At 39.6% G+C, this 18,435-nt stretch overlaps 1 protein-coding gene across 1 annotated transcript in view; it reads right to left on the minus strand.

The window, feature by feature from the left end:
• The window catches only part of SAMD3 (sterile alpha motif domain containing 3), a 40,969-nt gene extending 23,328 nt beyond the window's left edge, over nt 1–17,641 (minus strand). The window contains exons 1-5 of the mRNA XM_074864768.1: nt 17,586–17,641; nt 17,390–17,495; nt 16,465–16,654; nt 1,835–2,020; nt 1,439–1,523 (exon numbers count right to left, since the gene is read on the minus strand). Of these exons, the coding sequence (XP_074720869.1) occupies nt 1,439–1,523; nt 1,835–2,020; nt 16,465–16,654; nt 17,390–17,468 (540 nt within the window). The 5' untranslated portion in view covers nt 17,469–17,495; nt 17,586–17,641. The remainder of the gene's footprint in view (nt 1–1,438; nt 1,524–1,834; nt 2,021–16,464; nt 16,655–17,389; nt 17,496–17,585) is intronic.
• Between the last annotated feature and the right edge of the window lie 794 nt (nt 17,642–18,435).

Consider the following 18,435-nt stretch of genomic DNA (forward strand, 5'->3'; position numbering starts at 1 on the left):
CAAACTTAAGTATACAGACATACACCTTTAGTACATTTTTTTCCTGCCTCAAGCAATGGAGAGGGGCTGGCTCAGAAGCGTTAGACTAACAATATTGCAAACTGCTAATTCCAGCTGCCTTGCTTCCTTATGGTGGTTTCTTCCAGATATGCTTGCTAGTAAGCATGAGAGAAGTATCAAAAGATAAAAGAACAACCCTGAAGTCACTGCCCCATCAGGTAGGGGAAAGCGATGAACCATTCCGGAAGAATGGAGTTGTAAGTAGTTTCACTCAGCCTATGGTCCTGCTGCAGTTAAAGCCCTTTGAAAACCTAACTTAAGAATCTCTGTTTAAAAACAGTTTTTAAAAGTTAAAGGCTGTAAAAAGGTCTTCAGACTGTCCGGAATGTCATTCCAGCTCTCCTTCACAAAGGGATCCAGATGAAGGCATAGCATTACCTAGGACTCCAGACTGGGACCCCCACTGGGGTATTCAGAGAGGCATCCTGACTGAAAATAAGGGTGGACCTTTGCTCTCTGATCCTTCTGTTCCTGCTCTCCTCTCTGAGATGTGTTTGTTTTCTTTAGTCCCTTCCCTCCTCAGTGCCTGGGCTCAGAGGAGAACTAGAATAGCCACCCCTTAATCCTCACTTTTTTTTTATTCTCAAAATTATTTTGCTTTCTTCAGTAACTACATACGAGATATATATTTATATACGTTTAAAGCTAACAATCCCCACTGAGTCTCACAAGCTTTTACAAGATGCTATAAAAGCAGCACATGGCAAAGCAATGATGTGAAGTCAAAAGGTGAACACTGTCCTCTGAGACCACAGATATGTATTCTGGGTCACAAGAGTGAAGAAATGTAGTTCAAATTTAAGTCATCTCCTTCCACTGTTTTCTGTTATGTCCCCATTGAGATCCCAACCAGTGTCTTTAAATAATTAATTTTTTTTAGCCTAGATTCCCAACATTCTTAAACCAGTAGTATTACTACATGCTGTCGCTAGGTATCTAACACACAGGGGATCATAGTGCATTGCAAGAGCATCAGTCATATGTTAGTCTTCATACAAACAATTTTCTAAGGGCTTGTCTTCTTTGTTTTTAAAAACAACAATAAGTCACATTTACTTAAATTTACCCTTTGGGAGAAATCAATCCAGAAAGAAACTGTACCCAACAAGCAACCAGGGATTTCATGTACAGGTCTGCATGATCTCAGTGCTTTTGAGGAATGGCTATAACTGGATTAATCTTTAATTAATATAATGAAATAAAACTGTGATTTGCCAAAAATGTCAAAGTGAAGCTTACAGCTCTGAATAGAGCCAGTATATAAGAAATTTATACCAATTTCCTCTGAACTAGGTTATTTTCTTGTGATTGATTAGGTGGGGGAAAAAAAACGAACAACCTGTATTGTTTAAAACAGAGTACTCTTTACAATACTTACAAAACCATTCCCATCTTCGTCAAGGAACGGATATGCCTGCAGCAGAGCATTGACAACAATGTTATATTGCTGACTGTTCGGGTACCTGTGCAAACAAGATGGAGATGTAAAAGAAATACTTGGTATTCTAGACGGTATTAGACACCGTCTGGAGTCTATACTGATATATGTCAAACTGACTATTTCCAAGACTATCGATTCCCCTTCAAATAACAAAGGCAACAGCTTTAAGGTTTGCATGAAGTCTTCCTGCTGGCTTCAACAGGTTTCAAGCCCCTAGCCTCCTCTATTTAAGCAAGCATATTAAAGAGAGTGGCTTTACATTAATTTGAAGATTTACTTCTGCAGCCAATTGGTAATGCTCCCAAATAAATCTAACAAACAATGTTTACTCACAGTGATCCTCCTAGGTATTTTGTCATGTCTGCTTGTAAAAATTCAATAATCCTTATTCTCATACTGTGATCAGGGCATTTTTTTTCTGCCAATATGCACTTGACATCGTAAGGAAAGTCTGGCAATGCGTAAGAACTTGTCCACTGCAATGTCTTGTATCTTGCAAAAAATGATTTCTGATTTTTTCTGTAAAAACATAAACAAGAAGGAAAGAAAAATACAAGCAAAAATTCAACACAAAGTTATTGCTATAGAAATTTGAGGCTTGCTCTCTTGGTTTCTACATAAAGAATACCCACAAAAGCTGCAATCAAAACATGTGGGGTTAAAAACAGATGTCAATTGTGAAATGTTTTAATTAGCAGATGCTAGAAGGTGGTCACTATCCAAAAGCAGAAGGCAGAGTGGAGGAAGTCTCTGGGGACTTGCTACTGTTACAGAATAACTCCTGAAAGTAAGCTGAACAGCTTAATTGAATGAAATACTATACACAACATTAGCTAGGACTGTCCTCCCAAAGGGGAAAGAAGTGAAGGGATGAAGGCAGTTATCAGCAGCACAATGGCTGGAAAAAAGCAGACACAGCCCATCAGTACCCACAGCTCCTGTCCCAAGAAGACCATCAACATTATTTACAGATGTTACACCCCAGCTAGGGTGAGCCTGAGGCAGGATATCACCACTGGCTACCCAAGTGCTTCTTGCCTCCAGAGAGCCTGCCAAGCCCTAATTTGGAAGGAACATGGGGAAAAGTAGAGATAAATGGAGCTGAAAGTCAATCAAGAGCCACCTAAAAGATGGAGTGGTTCTGGCAGCCCTAAACAGCTTCCCAACCATGTAGTAAAGACTTAATAAAGAAATTTCAAATGAGAGGTGCCAAAGACATCTCAAGAGTCCCGTTATGTATGTGGTACCACTGCAATTTATGTTTGCTTTAATTTAAATTGCTCTCTGCAATTTGAAAACAACTACCAGACTTTTAAAAGAATTTTTAAAATAAAATGCTATCATTATAAATAACAAATGTAGATGCTTACATGGTATAAATATACAGATATCTATATCTGAATTAATTACCTGCACTCCCTTTATATTCACTGAGGAGATATAAGCATCACTGAGGAGACATAAGCACCACTGAAGGATGACAGAAAAACCAGAAGACGTCTAAATCAGACCAGATGTTGTCTCTCATCTATTTCTCTCCTCTAATTATGAAGGAAATTAAGATAGTTACCACAGTTGTTGAAATCTATACTGTATATGTCTCAAGTTAGGAATCTCCCACCTGGTAAGTGAAAGCTCCCACACAAAGACGTGGCTGGACTAGGCATGCTCTGGTGTCCCTTCCAAGTTGCACTAGCTTTTAAGTCTATGAAAGTTATGGACGGAAATACTGCTAGACTTCAGTCCAGTTAAAACCCACAAGTTTTCACTCCTAAAGGTTTCTATGGTAGCCTATAGACAAGAGCTAGGTATATAAGTAAGAGTTGTGTTTTAGCAAGGTCTTCATTGAGAGGTTTTGCTATACAGCCTCTTTGAGATAAGAACGTAAAAAAACCCCTGTGGCAACCAATATCTTTAGGCTGGCAAAATCAACTGCAATACCAATGGATGAGTATTTGCAATAACTTAGTTTATACCACAGATTATTTTGGGCCCCTGTAGCATGAGTTACAGCCTCAATACCTTCTTGAGTAGGTTAACTTACAACTGACAATCTTGTTGACCTAGTTATGCTGCTATACCATCTTGACATCTTTTAATGTAGTTCAGTAGCTTGCAGGATAGTAAAAGCTCTACAGCCATGATACAACTCTACCAACCCCAGCACTGCTGCAAATTGCAATACAGTGCTGAAAAAAAAAGAAAAAAAAAAAGGGGGGGTTACTGCCATCCAATCCTCATAGATATACTAGCAGTAGTAGCAGTACTCACAGCACTGCCATTTTCCCATGCAAAATGGGTACAAAATGGCCAAGGCTGCTGTCTCTCCAAGCTCATCAGATTTTATGGAACACAGATGGTTAACAGTACATGCAAACTGTAGTGAACTTCTATTAGTACAACGCAGTCTCAAAAGCAGGAAAGGCTGTGCAAGAAGTGACAAACGTATCCACACAGACACATTCATGTCCTTTTTCAGTGAGAAATTACACAAATGGGAAAGTAAGACCCAACCCAGATTCTGAAATCACTTGGAAATCCCTCCTATGCAAATAAAGCATAGACGTAGCATCAATGAGGAACCTATAAGTTTGAATCCTGTACTTTCACCAACTTTGCTGATGAATGTGATGTAGCAGACAGGCTGCAAGTTACTAAATACTATTTTTAATACATTATCATTTAAACTATCTCAAAAATGTACAGAAGTTTGAAACATGCAGTAATTTGTAGCTGACCAGCACTGACATTCCTATTCTTGCTAATACCAGTGACACTGAATTGCCACTGCAGAAAGTGTAATAGTTTAGCAGGTTCAGTTCAGGCAAACTAAAGTGTACTCATTTCCTTGAAGAAAATTAAATTTTCTTGGAGTTGGCATGGCTAATAGCCATGGAGGCAGGGTAACTCTTCCCCCTACCAGTCCCTTCACATTTGCCAGTACGACAAAAATACTCCAGATTCCATTTCTCTTCAGCCTTACCCAACACAGCAAATACCTCCTTGCTGTCCAAACAAGATACAAAAATTCCTCGAGTCTCCACAGTGCAATAGATTAAATATTTTACTAGCTTTTGCTGAAATCACTGCTGTTAGGCAGTCATGTCAAATATGTGCAGAATATTTTACAGTGAAATACAGGTTTGTTTGAAGAGAGACACTAAACTTTAACCACACTAAACTTTATCCCCAGAAAGGCTCACATGCAAACTCGTTTAACTAAAAGAACAGTTCAGTTAAACTGTATGTGCACTGGGATTTATGCATATAGCCAAGACCTTCCTTGATTGTAGAGAACAGCGTTACAGTTAGAGATGTAGGTACAAACAAATATAGCCTGTTTCTAACCATCCCTCTCTGGTCTTCTAGCTCACCTGAGACGCAGAGGTAAGATCAAGATCCCAAAGTACAAATTCCTACATATTGTCTTTTCTCTCAGTTCTTAAAACGCTGCAACTAAATCAATCCCATAGCTAGCTACTGCCAAATGTCAGTCCCCCTCTCCTCCCGCTGTCACACGTCTACCTCTTTCTTACTGGTACTGGGAAGCCTCACCCTGCAGCAAGTTACTTCAAGGAGCTACAGTGATGAAATTTTTCATTTTTCTTCTTGGTTTAGTTTTCTCATTGTTCAGGTCCCCAAAATGGCTCCCCATGATGTGAAACAAATACCAGTGCAGATGAAGCAAGCTAGACTCTTTATGTTTAGCTGCAATATAGGACTGCATCCTAAGAAGCATATCTTCAGCAAGGACACAACTAATCACAGAGCTTTTGATCACTTAGCTTTTGTAGATGACTGCTTTACTTATTGTACTAAGTCACATCACTGTGTCACACAGCTATTTCTTTATTTGACTCCATTACAGCCTTACACTGCTCACACACAGCATGTTTACTGAGCCATGAAACTATAAAATAACATCATTTTGGGAGGAGCTGTTTGTCTCCTTCAGCTGGCAAAAAACCAAAAAAACCCCAATATAAAACAGAAAAACCAACCCCCAACAAGCCACCTATTTGAATTGTATAACCCCTGGGCTCCCTAATCCCAGGGAATATCTTGGTTTACTGCCAAAAAGGCAAAGATTTTACACACTTGCAGCATCACCCAGATTATTTGATGAAGTTTTAGACTGCACTGGGGTGTGTGAAGAGTGGTGAGTGAACACAGCATCATGGTCCCCAAGCTCAGTGTCCTGTGCAACCTCATGCAGAGATACAGAGCTGACTGAATTAGCTGTAACAAGTCAATAAAAATAATCTTGTTATCAGCATAGACAGTTCAATCAAGATATCTACTGCACTTTGCACAGCTACCTAGAAACAGGTTCAAATACTAGATCATATGATTTTGTAATTTTTTTAAGCTTCTGAGCATACTGGTAAGAAGGATCAGTTTCCTGCATCTTATTTAGTTCATTTATGAAAACAAGTGACTTAAAGGCCAAGCGATCACACATAAACAGGCTGTGTGCCATGTTTTTCTTATTGTCTACCTTACTAAAGTCCACGAGCCTATGGTACCCATTGCTACATCTTGTATCAGCTCAGGTCCCAGTAACTCAGAGGTCATCACCACTGAGCAGAACCTTGCTGACGTCAATGGGCTTCCATGTTCAGCACTTGGCACATGGGTGGAGCCTCAATAGATTCCCATTTTTCACAGGTGAAGGTCTAGCCTTTCACATGTCTACACCAAATATCAGCAAGAGACTCCTGTCTGAAGATTTGTAGGCTGGAAAAAAGTCCACATCTACAAAGCCAAGGAAGAAACAGAAGAGAAAAGAAAACCTGGAACTTGCAGATGTGAAGGAAGGAAACGCCTGCAACTGTACAAAATGTTCCTTTTCTCTAACACACATATAATATGCTTTCATCTGTATGAGGATATTTCAGGTTGTAAAGGTTGTTTGCATCAAAAGAAATGATGACAGATGATTAAACATCAAAAGAAACTCTTTTCCCCCTCTCAATAGTAGGATAAAATAGGGCTCTCTTTCCTATTCACCGTTCCTAGATCTGTGCCTGAAAGATTCGCATGCCTTTCTCTTCATGTGCTTCACTGCCCTTTCCTACTTTTCAGCACAAATGCACAGTTTCCCAGTTATTCCCTAGAGCCTGGGATTTGCAGTCTACCTAGTGCTTGATGACATCTTCTACTTTTTCAGTTCCCACTAAACATAGGGGCAGGTATCCTTTAGACTGAACAAGAAGTCTCCCGCAGCAGCGTTAGCTTCAGCAAGGCTGGGACATGGCAGCTGACAAACACCGTAGCTACCCATTTCCCAGAGCAGCTCCCGTTTCAGCTTTTCCTGCAGTACCCTTGCTATAGAAATCATCACATTCAGTACAAGCACAAAGTTACAGACAAAATTAATCAGCTTTAAAAGAAGTTTGTGACATGCAGATATAACCTTCTTCTAGAAGGAATCAAAATTTTTTGACAGTTTCCGTTCTGAGGAGCTGCATCACGTAAACGAAAGCTCTGCACTTCCATCTCATCCGAGGGCAGCAGCTGGAGGTTACAGAGGGGGGAGAGAAAGTGCTCCTTGGGGAATGTGACTGACAGAACTGCCAGCTAAATCAGGCCATTTTAAAGAAACAGGGTTTGTTTGCATTCACCCATGTCAGATGTGTTATACTGTATCCAAAGAATTTTATGTATTTGGCTTTTTTGTTGTTGTTTTTATGGCTTTACTAGACCTTAACAAGGCAATGCAGTTAGTATCTCCTGCAAGTCATTTGCAAGTCTTGGCTTATTTCTGGTGTGGAAGAAAGGAGATTTAACAATTATTTTTTTCCTGCAAATTTTGTGGAAGACTCAGAGCACCATATCAGTTAATTCAGCTCTGCTGACTGCAAGTGCTCCAAAACCATGAGTCTAGTTGCCTTAACTTCCAAAATACTGAGGCAACAAGCACAGAAAAGATATTATTGCGAGTCTTCTAGGCTGTTTTAATTTAAGTTTACATTCTTAAGCTTCCCACTGGAATGATAAGGACATGAAATCCTGACTTAAAAAAAAAGTGGCAGAAATTCTTGCAATCACATAAATTGAAAACCTAAATTTAAAGAACTTCCCCCTAACCCTTCACAAACCAAACCAAAACCCACAGATATAACAGTTTTTATGAAGATGGAATAACAATTGAAGTGAAATTATCAGGAATCATCAAAATAAAAAAGAAATTCTTTCTTTGTTGTGATACATCATTCGACAGGCGAATCCACCATTGAAACAATAAATAGCTTCAGAAGTATTGAGAAAAATTTATAGAAGAAATAATCAATCACTGTTAAAATTAATGAGCTAGATGCAAGTTATGGTTTTGGAATCCCTAAACATTAGTTGTTGAAAATGTTTAATGAAAGGAAGTATCATCAGATGTCTGTACTTCTGAACAGAACAGACAGACAGTACTCCTTTTCTTCTACTATTGACCATTGCCAAAGACTTAACATAGGGTTTTTTATGGCTGCTTTTCGTGTCCATATGAACTAACTGAAAAAAGATCATCACATCTACTAGAAATAATTCTGATGATATCAACAATAAGGTTCTACATAGAAACTAAGAAACTCTTGTTATATATGAAAAGGCACAGTCCAGCTGAGATTTTCTTTGTAGGACTATAGCTGCATATGTGTATATATGTATACATATAAAAGTAATATCTGCTCTCTTGTGTGAAGGAGTGAAATCATCTGAAATAATTGACTAAATGACAATTTTTCAGGCTAGGTACTCTCTTTTTTTCTTTCTTTTCTTCCTTTTAAAGCACAAGCATAAGTGTGTTTCTTATAAAACATATTAAACACAGACCAACAATATTGATGTATGGGTAGTGGGGAAGCAAAGGAAGAAACTCTGTAGAGATCATTAGCAGAATGACATGTCAAAACTAAAACACACTTCAGATGCAGCTACCCAGTAGTCAGCACAGTTGTCTGCAGTCCAACTGAACTAGTGGCGAGACTGCCCTAGCTAAGGAGCTATACAGCATCGTTAATGTGGCTCTGTGCTCTGCTCACCTCCAGTCCCTATCAACGGGGTGTTACTAGTTTAAACGTTGCACTAGTGCATGCTGGCAGGTGCCCAACCTCGAGAGGGCTTGCAGCAGGCAAGTCGGCTCCACTGAGGAAATGAATGAACACCTGTTTGCAACCATGCAGTCCAGCACGGCCATCTTGGAGACAGGACGCAAGTTTATTTTCAAATAAATCTTCCTTTGGTGTTCAAATAAATCTTCATTCATTGTCCTTTCTATAAGCCCAAATTTATGTGGGCACCAGCACCAATATACTGGTATATAAATACTTAGCAGGCCCAGGTTTAGTTGAGCGCTGACCACATCTTCCAAATTCACAGCAAATTGAGAAGTTCAAGGCTGTCAAGGCTGGCCAGAAGGTCTGTTATCTTACTTGTGCACGTAAGCCTGCTCTGAGCAAATTACTTCAAGGCGTTCAGACAGTAAATCTGTTACACAACACTCAAGAGCTACAGAACACATTTTTATAGAAAGAATAAATGTACAAATAAACCTGTATCAGGACATCACTCTTGAAAGAAAACAGCTGGACTGTCATATTGGAAACAGTGAAAAAGGGATACATTAGGGATGTCATTTGATAAACAAACACCTTGAGGAAAGGCAGACAGAACTTATAAACCAACCAATAAAAGGCTGGTTTTTCACAGCAGTATCAGGAATTTACAAGTAATGACAGCCTCTGTCTTAGCAACAAGATAAACACCAGGCTGCCAGGAGCCATCAGACTGCTGGTACTCTGATACAGAAAAGCAGGTATAGGGGAAATGTATTTACTGAATCATCTTCTGTAGCTATCTTATTGTCTTCACTGAGAAGCACTGCTTCAAGATTAATCTTCATGGGACATTAAAAAAAAGACTGGCTGTTTTTACTTCTGTAGTTGCTATCAAAAAATTATTCCACTGAGGTAATCTGCAAATCTCCTCTGGTTCTATGCATGCACAATTTCAATACAAGAAAAATAAAATTATACAATTGCTGCATCCACTTACTCTTTATTTTTGTGTTTAAACAATCTCCTTTGATATTTTTGTAATATTTAGTAATACAGAAGAATGTATTTAACACAGTTGTTAGTATTATCTACACAGGAAACATACAGAGAAACTTTGAGCCAATTCACCAGAGCTAATAATCCCTAAATGCACCCGCGAATTCATTTCAAGCAAAACCATGCCAGTTGTAGTTGCATGGGTCTTTTGGGGGGAAAAAAAAAAAAAAAAAAAAAAAAAAAGAGAAACCCAACTCACAAAATTATAAGTTCTTTTTCATATTGGATGAAATAAATGAAGAGATAGAGGCTACAAGTGTAACCCTGGGCAAATACTGATCATTTCAACTGTACATTTAAGACAACCCTACTGAATTAAACTAATCCCTGGCAGAATTGACTCTAGAAGTGCTTATATGAACTGCTCTGCCACCACACAAGTGAGTGAGGTGGGAACACCCACTAAGGAAGAGTGAGAGTCGTCATTGTCTTCCAAATCTGGCCTGACCGATGAGAAATGGGTACCTACCCTCCTTCTTACTAAGGATAAGACAGTCCGGAGTGTTTTATTTGCAGAACCACCTCCCTGTATTAACTACAGCTCTCCTTTCCCCATTAGTTAAGATGAGAGGCTAGGGGAGAGAAACAAACTCAGACTTTAAACATTCCAAATCCCAAGCAATGGAAAAAAACCCACTAGTTGATCTAACAAAAATATCGATTAATATTATTCCAAAACACTAAACATAGCCATGATTAATCTGATGTGAAAAAACAGTTTTCATCATGGCACATAGATCCATAGACTGGAACTTAAGTGAACCAACCAACCCAGCTTTCAAAGTAAGTATATTAGCAGAATGGACAGGGGCGTTACTTTTATATTCTAGGCTAAGAATCTATCATTATATCATAGTTAAAGAACCTTTTTCTGTTCCCATAATCAATTTCTGAAGCAAACACCTTATTCAGCTCTTCACAATCTTCTTATAGCTGACATAATCCCTTCAAGCATATAAAACATTAAAATTTTCTATTGTTGTTGAAAATGAAGTGAATACTGTAGGGAGAGGAAGGCAGGAAGAAGAGAAAAAGAATATTCAAACTTAACCCCTATAATACCACATTTATTGCTGTGGGCCATGCCATAGATATATCTAATCAACAGCATCCATGTCCAAAAATAGTATTTAGCTTGGGATGAACCCAGTGCAGTGGCTAATGGATGCACGGGCTGTTCAGTTGCATCCTCAGTCTTAGTTAAAACAGCTGTTTCCGAGAAAGACATTTGCCAGCTTCTCATCTGACCTTTAAAGAGAAGCCCTCATAAAATTTACTCAGGTCTCCAAGACTACAAATCATCACAGCTCCATTGACTTTTAGGGCATCTACTGCTTCAGCGAGAAGGACCACTTCCATTTACAACAGCAGACTTCTCTCCTCTTCTGCTCGTTTGCCCCCAAGGTGAATTGGCACTGCTCTTTTGCAGTCCCTTTCCCTTAACAAGCCATTACCGGCCTTTGAAAGCTACTACTGACAATATTTGCTGAGAACGTTTCCTAAAGCCAGCCTATTCTGGGGTGTGCTGATTCACACAACCCATTTAAAACTCTTTATACAGCACAGTGCAAATTACTCATCATTAATTAAAAATAAGCATCCTTTAGAAGTACAGGCTAAAAACCATTGTTGCAAGATCATTTTAATGGTTTATTCTGAGGGTTTAAGTGATTTGGTTTTGTTTTGTTGGTAACAATGCTGACACTATCTTTGGGTTTGGGTTTTTTGTTTTGTTCTTTTGAAGCTCGTACAAGGACTTTAAAAGCATTAACTATGCGATTCACTAAACCCTCTCCTCTGTTCCCAAACAGCCTTTTTCCTAACTCCTTGTTACTTTTTTAAAGTGATAAAATAGACATTTTTGCAGGAAGACCTCCTCTTATCTCAGAATAGTGAAGCCATGAGTCACATCTATGGGGAAGGATGGTAACAGAGGGGCGAGGGGGGGAATTTAACAGGTGGGAATAAAGGGGAATGATGAGCAGACAAAGCTTCAGAAACAAGAAAACAATTACCCTGGAAGAGGAACAGGACTCTCTTCCAGCATTAACTGCCCATTTCAAAGTAGAAAAGCATGTGTAGGAGGAAAAAAAAACCCAAAAGCAAATAAAAAACCCATCCATCTTGCCTCCAGTTTTTAGGAAGACTCATTTTGATACCCAAGAAAAATGAGCTTGCAAATGGAATCAGCATGCCTACCTTCCCAACAGCTATGTTCAAGGTGCCTCAAGCACACGATTTTTGACAGCCATATTCCACCCTGTAATGATTAATTTACCAGATTGCTACCAAAAGCACATCTGTAAAAAAGGATACTTAAAAACTAGACAAATAAAGACAAACCTGTATCTTGCCCTCTGCATGAGGTAACATATGAAATAATGAGCAAGGACTGAGGATGAAGGGCAGAAAAAACACTATTAGACTATTTCATTCACGCAAATCCTAATAAATATCTGCTCCTGCTGGCTTCTAAATATACCTGGATATACCTGAACCTGGCCTCCGATAATTAAGATCACTTTTTATAAAGTATCTGTTTAGTCTTAACAAAACAAAAAGAAGAGTTTTTGTCATTTTCAAAAGGTAAGAAAAATTTAGTAAGTGCATTATAAACTCACTTTTGCTTTAGCATTCTGTGATCAATTAGTCCTCCTTCATTTTCAGTTGAGCACAGGTATTTTTTCTGCTCCACAGGACCAGAAGCATTTAGCATTTGTCTGTCAGTAGCCCTGAAAAAAGAAAAAAAAAAAAAAATTCACTGTCAGGTTTTGTGCAGTTTATAGAGGAGAGGTATTTCAGGGTTCTAAAATAACAGTGTCAAATGCAAAAGGAGAAAAATTATCATATTGAATAGTCATGATATTATGTGATGTTTGTGTCTCTTAATCAATCTCTCAGTTCAGTTACCAAACTCTGACAAGTTAAAAGGAAAACTGTAAATAATACTACCTAGTGATATTCTAATTACTACAGAGTTACAAAACCCAAGAAAGTAAACCTCAGGGCTGCAGGATAACTGCCATCTTCATAGCCTGGCATCTCCTAATCTCTGAGAATAACTAATGTTACAATATGCGAGGAGTGGGGTGAAAGAGCGATTTACACAGTATTGTAAGGCAGTTTCTATTGAACTAGAACCTTGGACGCTTGTTTTTTTCTGGAAGTTAAATCCATCTTGAACCTTCAAGTCAGTCTTGCGTTACTCCAGCCACTCTAGATGATCCCCGAATGCAACCTGGTCTCACATCCCGCTGTTCCTGGTTATTTGCTCCACTCAAGCCTGTCACTAGCACTGAAAACTCCACATACCAATTTTGTCATCTATGTACTAGTCCAAACCACTGTTTTCTGTTTAACCTTTGTGTTTACCTCTATCCCTCCTAATTTTCCTGTTATTTCTTCTTCTTTTGTTGATAAAAGCCAACATCGTCAGTTTTATGCCACCCTGGGGGAAAGGCAGAGCTAAGACAGGGGCTACTGTTATGCTGCCAAGAATTCATGGCAGTCATCAACTACTTTTTTTTGGGGGGGTGGGGAGGGGGTGGCAGGGGGATGGGGGACAGGGACATGACAAGGACAACACAACAACACACACACTATTTTCCTTTCTGTACTTCATCTCTTCAGAACCTCTGAACTCCAAAGATGCTTTATAAACTGTTCTGACCTCAGCTGCACTCACATATGTAAGGTTATTATTGGAAGTGACATTAACATTTGCCAAGTTTATATGGGGAGTTTCCCCTTTTCATGAATCAATACATCTTTTTCAGCTATCCAGCTAAAACCAGAAAAGTCCAGTATGTTTTATATGTGGCTCCTAGACACAATCGATCTTGGAATTGGAAAGCATCTTTATATTTACCTGGTAATATCTCTGTGAGCTCCTCATATGCACGTAAACATGGTTTCTACTGCATGATCCAGAATGCTTCCACCTCTACCAGCAACAGCACAAGATGCTATTCCCATGTCTTAATCCAAACTGCTGGTGATGTAAGTCACATTTCTTTCACAAGTCTATTACTTCCACACAGAAAGTGTTCACTACCATAGACAAAACTCCATGTCCAACCAGCAACTTTATTTCTGCAGATTTCTTTTCTTTCACCTAGCAGAGCCATGAGCAGAGCACAATTCACACTCAGTTAGAAGATGTGCTAAGGACACCAGGATAAAGAGGTGGCCAGCCGGGAGTGCACCAACAAGCACTGGGGTTAGCATTCATGTGAGAAATGCAACAGGGAAATACTGCTTACAGCTCTTGGAAGCTTCACAGCTGTTTCAGCTGACCCAGAAGGAGATGGCTATGGTGCTGCTTTCTTCCCTGCCCTGTGGCTGAGCAATGCCTTCTCCACCCTGGCCCTGGCACTCACAAAGTGAGCTAGTTCTGGGAACTGGCCTGACTGAAAAATAATTCTGCAAAACAGAAAAGGTGGCTGGTTTTCACCTGGGCTCAAGCACTGCAGAAGAGCTAGGAACATGCAGACTCAGTTTTCACAGTTGTGTCCTGCAGCTGTGGGACCACACGTTCAGCTATGACTGCTGCTGACAGTGAACCTTAGTGTGGTGGCATTGCTCATGTGACCAAGACTACAGTTCAGCCTAACATCACTAAGCAACAGAGAAAATGTGAATTCGCTTTGCATATACTGTGGATCTATGAATTTTTGGTTTTGTTACATATTCTGTTGCTCTGTGTAAAGTAGCTTACAAAGAAAATAATTATTACATTACTTCAAAAAAGTGTCTCATACACTTTTTTCTAGTCATAAGTTGCTAAATTAGGTCAAAAGAAATACTTGTTAGAGGACAGACAAAATAATTTCAAACTACATCACTAAGACAAGCACTCCAGAGTTAAGAAGTAACAGTTACAACTAGCTGCATACAAGCATACAGCTTTTAGCTTTATAATAAAATACTATTTTTATTGCAGGAGCTTTTCATCATTCTATACCCCAAACTGCACAGAATATCTTGATCTTTTTACTCATTCTAAAAATACATGACTGAATGCATTTTTTAAACATGCTTGAGTTTTATTCTGTGGTCCTTAACTCTTGCACACAAAATGTTTCAGAAACAGCAGCTTATTTACTTAGCTTCCCTGTAAATAGAGGAATACCAGCATCTTATTTTCCAGGCAAGAAGACTGGGTAGTAAAAGATTTTAAAGTAAATTACATTCACTTATATTTGAGATTTCCAGCATTTGATTTTTTTTGGAATCTGCAGAACTTCACAGAAAAGCTGTGCCTTCACATTATTGCAACAGCAGGCTCTTTGTAAAACAGTAAGGCCTGACTTGCAGGACTTGAGAAGTGCACAGGGAAGAGTCACACCTGAGATGAAGTCTAGCCAAACATCCCTGATAAAGTCAAGAATGAAATCTAAATATCCAAAGCAGCATTCAAACCGCCCTAAACCTAAGAACATGTTTTCTTCTTCTGAAATCCCCTGCTGAAGTCACTATAACATCTGCTGCACATTGGATGAAGTACAAGGCCCACATACAGTGATTTTCTTCCCAGCAGACACTTGCTCTAACTCTAAAGAGAGAGCTTCCTATAAATCATGCGAGGCAGGACCGTGGTGCAGAGAACCGAGACTGGCTGTAATTGCATACTTCAGGTCTATGATAAATCATACGTGCAGTGTCATTGTCCTCTTCCTGCACACCCCCTTCCCTCCAACAGTGCAGGAGCATTTACCCAGGGGGTTTCATAAATACTTTTACAGGACAAGAGGCTGTATCTATGCAAACAGTTTAGTCCTGCTCATGAGTGCAATTTGTGCGGAAACACCCCAATCATCACCATTTACCATGTTTTGGTTTGCACTGTAGAGTCATCTCAGAGTACACAACCTGGACTCCTTTTGGATGAAGGAAAATGCTACAGAGAATGCTCTTACAGATCTACTCCTACTGGCCTACTACTGTGTACCAATGCAGGCTTACTGCTAGAGTCCTTTCCTTCAAAAAAGGGCTTTTTGCATCCACAGCAAGCCATTTTCTACTTTCAGGATTCTTGGGCTTAGAAGAGACCACTGTGAGAGCTCAGGATGCCTCTCCTCAGCCAAGACATACAGAAAAAATAAACCTGCAAGACTTAAAATAGATCAGAATGGAGGGGAAGGATAGGAAAACCAAACCAACCAATGAAGAAAAACACCCCAAAACCCACAAAACCCCAAACAGCCCACACCAAAACACCCAAACAAAAAAACCCACCAACCCATCCAAACAGCCTCTACCTCCCCCAAGAAACCACAAATAAAAACATAAAGAAGAAACCCTACTCAAGCAAGAGCCAGATCATGCTCAGTGAAGACAATCTCTGTGGAATTTGTTTTCTAAAAATCTATTTAGTTCCACATAGGGGGATTATTAAATGCTTACACCTAGATCAAATTCAGAGCTTGCTTTGAAAACCTGAATTTAAATGCACTTGTGACACAAACGCTATCTCTGGTTAAATCATGATTTTACTCCAAGACTTACAAAGGTTTAAAAGTAAGTGCTTCAAAAGCTTAATATCGCAAATACAGAACACTTTATCTATAAAAGTTTGATGATGCTTCATCCAAATGAAAACTAGGTCCTAGAACTGAAAATGAAGAGCAGTTTAAATTAATTAATGGTGGTGTTCAGGAACATTGATGCCCTGTTTAAAATCACAAGGTAATAACCTCATTTTGCATTTCATATGTTGTTAGTGATATTCAAGGTATAAAAAACAATTACAACTTAGAGCTGAAGAGCTAATAAATGCCAGTTTTAAAATGCTATGAAAAAAAAAAAAAAAAAACACTATACCCAGACTGATATTTTCTGTGCCACGTACAAACTCACCCACTGATTAATTCCGGAAATTTTGGAGAAGCTGTTTCACAACAGTATGTAAGGGATTCTAGCCCACTTTTTTGTTGCTGATATTTATTAATCAGGTCCATCAGCACTGCCTGGTGCCCTATCTTCTTCACCAGCTGCTGCACCATACGATCATTAAGAGCCAGAAGAGCTGCTCCACTTACTTCTTCTTCTGCAGATTGAAGGTGATTAAAGAATTAGTATAAAGTAACTTCATAGTTACAGTAACATTCTATATGCCTAACGTTGCCTGGTGATGGAGGACAGGTCAAAGGCAGGTATGCTTTCTACTACTGACAGTCATCTTCAACTGCCAGAAAGATGATGTTTTAGCTACTGTCCTTTCCCAAGCAGTGCCAGGAGTCCTAGTCACTTCCTCTGACAAAAAGCCAAGTTTGAAACATACAGAATCAGTGAGCTGACTATTTTAATGCTTTAAATCAGGCCTTGCTTAGACCACAGCAGACTGTTACTTTGTTAATGAGGAACGCAAGCTTTTTAAGAGAGCATGAAACATATAGCCTGTTCACATAACGGTTTCTCATGCATTCCTCTGTAGTGTTTACATACTCAGACATAAAACATTTACACGCTACAGTTACATTATTTCAAAAGGTTTATACGATACAAAATAGGCCCTGTCAAGCCCTTTAAACTGCCAGCTCTGATTTGAGGTGCATCTATTTATATACAAGCTTAATCTCATCCCCCAGCATTTCTCAGACTTCATAATAAATCTGCACTTATTTTGATTTCTCAGATCTATGTCAGTTCTCACCCTAATAAATTTCTATAAAAGGCTGAAGTTGGCATATATATACGTGCCCCAAAACAAGGTAGGCAGTGCCAATTAAAGACATAGAAAGAAATACCGAACAAACCGCACACAAACAACAAAAATGCTTACCACGAAACTTAGGAACTAGTTCTCCTAAATTTCTCTGTCTCAACCAGTTGCAGACTTGATCAACGGACCAACTTTCCATCTTCAGGTGTTGCAATGCTAAATTTTGCTGTGAAACGAAAAGAGGATTATTTTCATACCGAATTCCAACATTTCATAGGAAAAAAAAAATGCACTTAGCAAATAATGTTACATTTACATGTTCCGAATAAAAGTAGTGCAAAATAATCCAACTAATGCCTGTTGGAAGTGGCAGTTTCCTTGGATTCTTCACCTCCTCTCCCTTTCCTGCTTTCCGTCTGCTCTAAGAGACAGCCTCATTCCTTATAAAACACGACCTGCTCCAGTACCATTAACACCCAGGTTTCCACACAGAGAAGAAAAAAGGTGTGAAATTCACCACCACCACCACGCTCATCAGGAAATAGCTGACATTTTACAGAAACAAAAAAAACCACAAACCCACTATCAGATAAGAGTCTGTCACATGTATGTTTACAATAAATCAAGCACCTTAACCCTCTCTGCACCACCAAGCAGGTACTCAAGCAAATACTTAACCCTCAGTTACCAACAGTTAGGGGCAATAAAGCTTCTGGAAAATGGAGTGGAGAGGACTACTCCTGCTGTTATGGGCTGGTCCCATCCTTCAGACTCCAGCCCTCCCTGGGGAGATGCAGGGGTGCGGGGGCCGGTGGGGCAGGGCGCGGACACAGCCCCCCCGCGGGTGAGCGAACCCAGCCGGCAGCGTGAGCCCCCACCCCAGCCTGGCGGGAATCGCCAGGGGGTACATGGCTTACCCAAACCGACAGCAACCTCCTCGAGAGAAGATGAACGGATAAAGGCAAGGCTTGCCCTACTCCGCCAACTCCGTGACAACAGGAAACTCTCTCAGAGGGTGATTTTCTTATCAATGTGTTTTAGCTTTACTACATAAAGGAGCACCGAGTGCTCCATGACTGGGCTTGCAATCCACAGCAAACAACGTTAGAGGCAATTATTCAGGCAAGCTCTTCAGACGAGCACACGAGTGTCTGGCATTGCTGGCC

This window comes from Strix uralensis, chromosome 3 (assembly GCF_047716275.1).
Source record: "Strix uralensis isolate ZFMK-TIS-50842 chromosome 3, bStrUra1, whole genome shotgun sequence".
NCBI classification, from domain to species: domain Eukaryota; kingdom Metazoa; phylum Chordata; class Aves; order Strigiformes; family Strigidae; genus Strix; species Strix uralensis.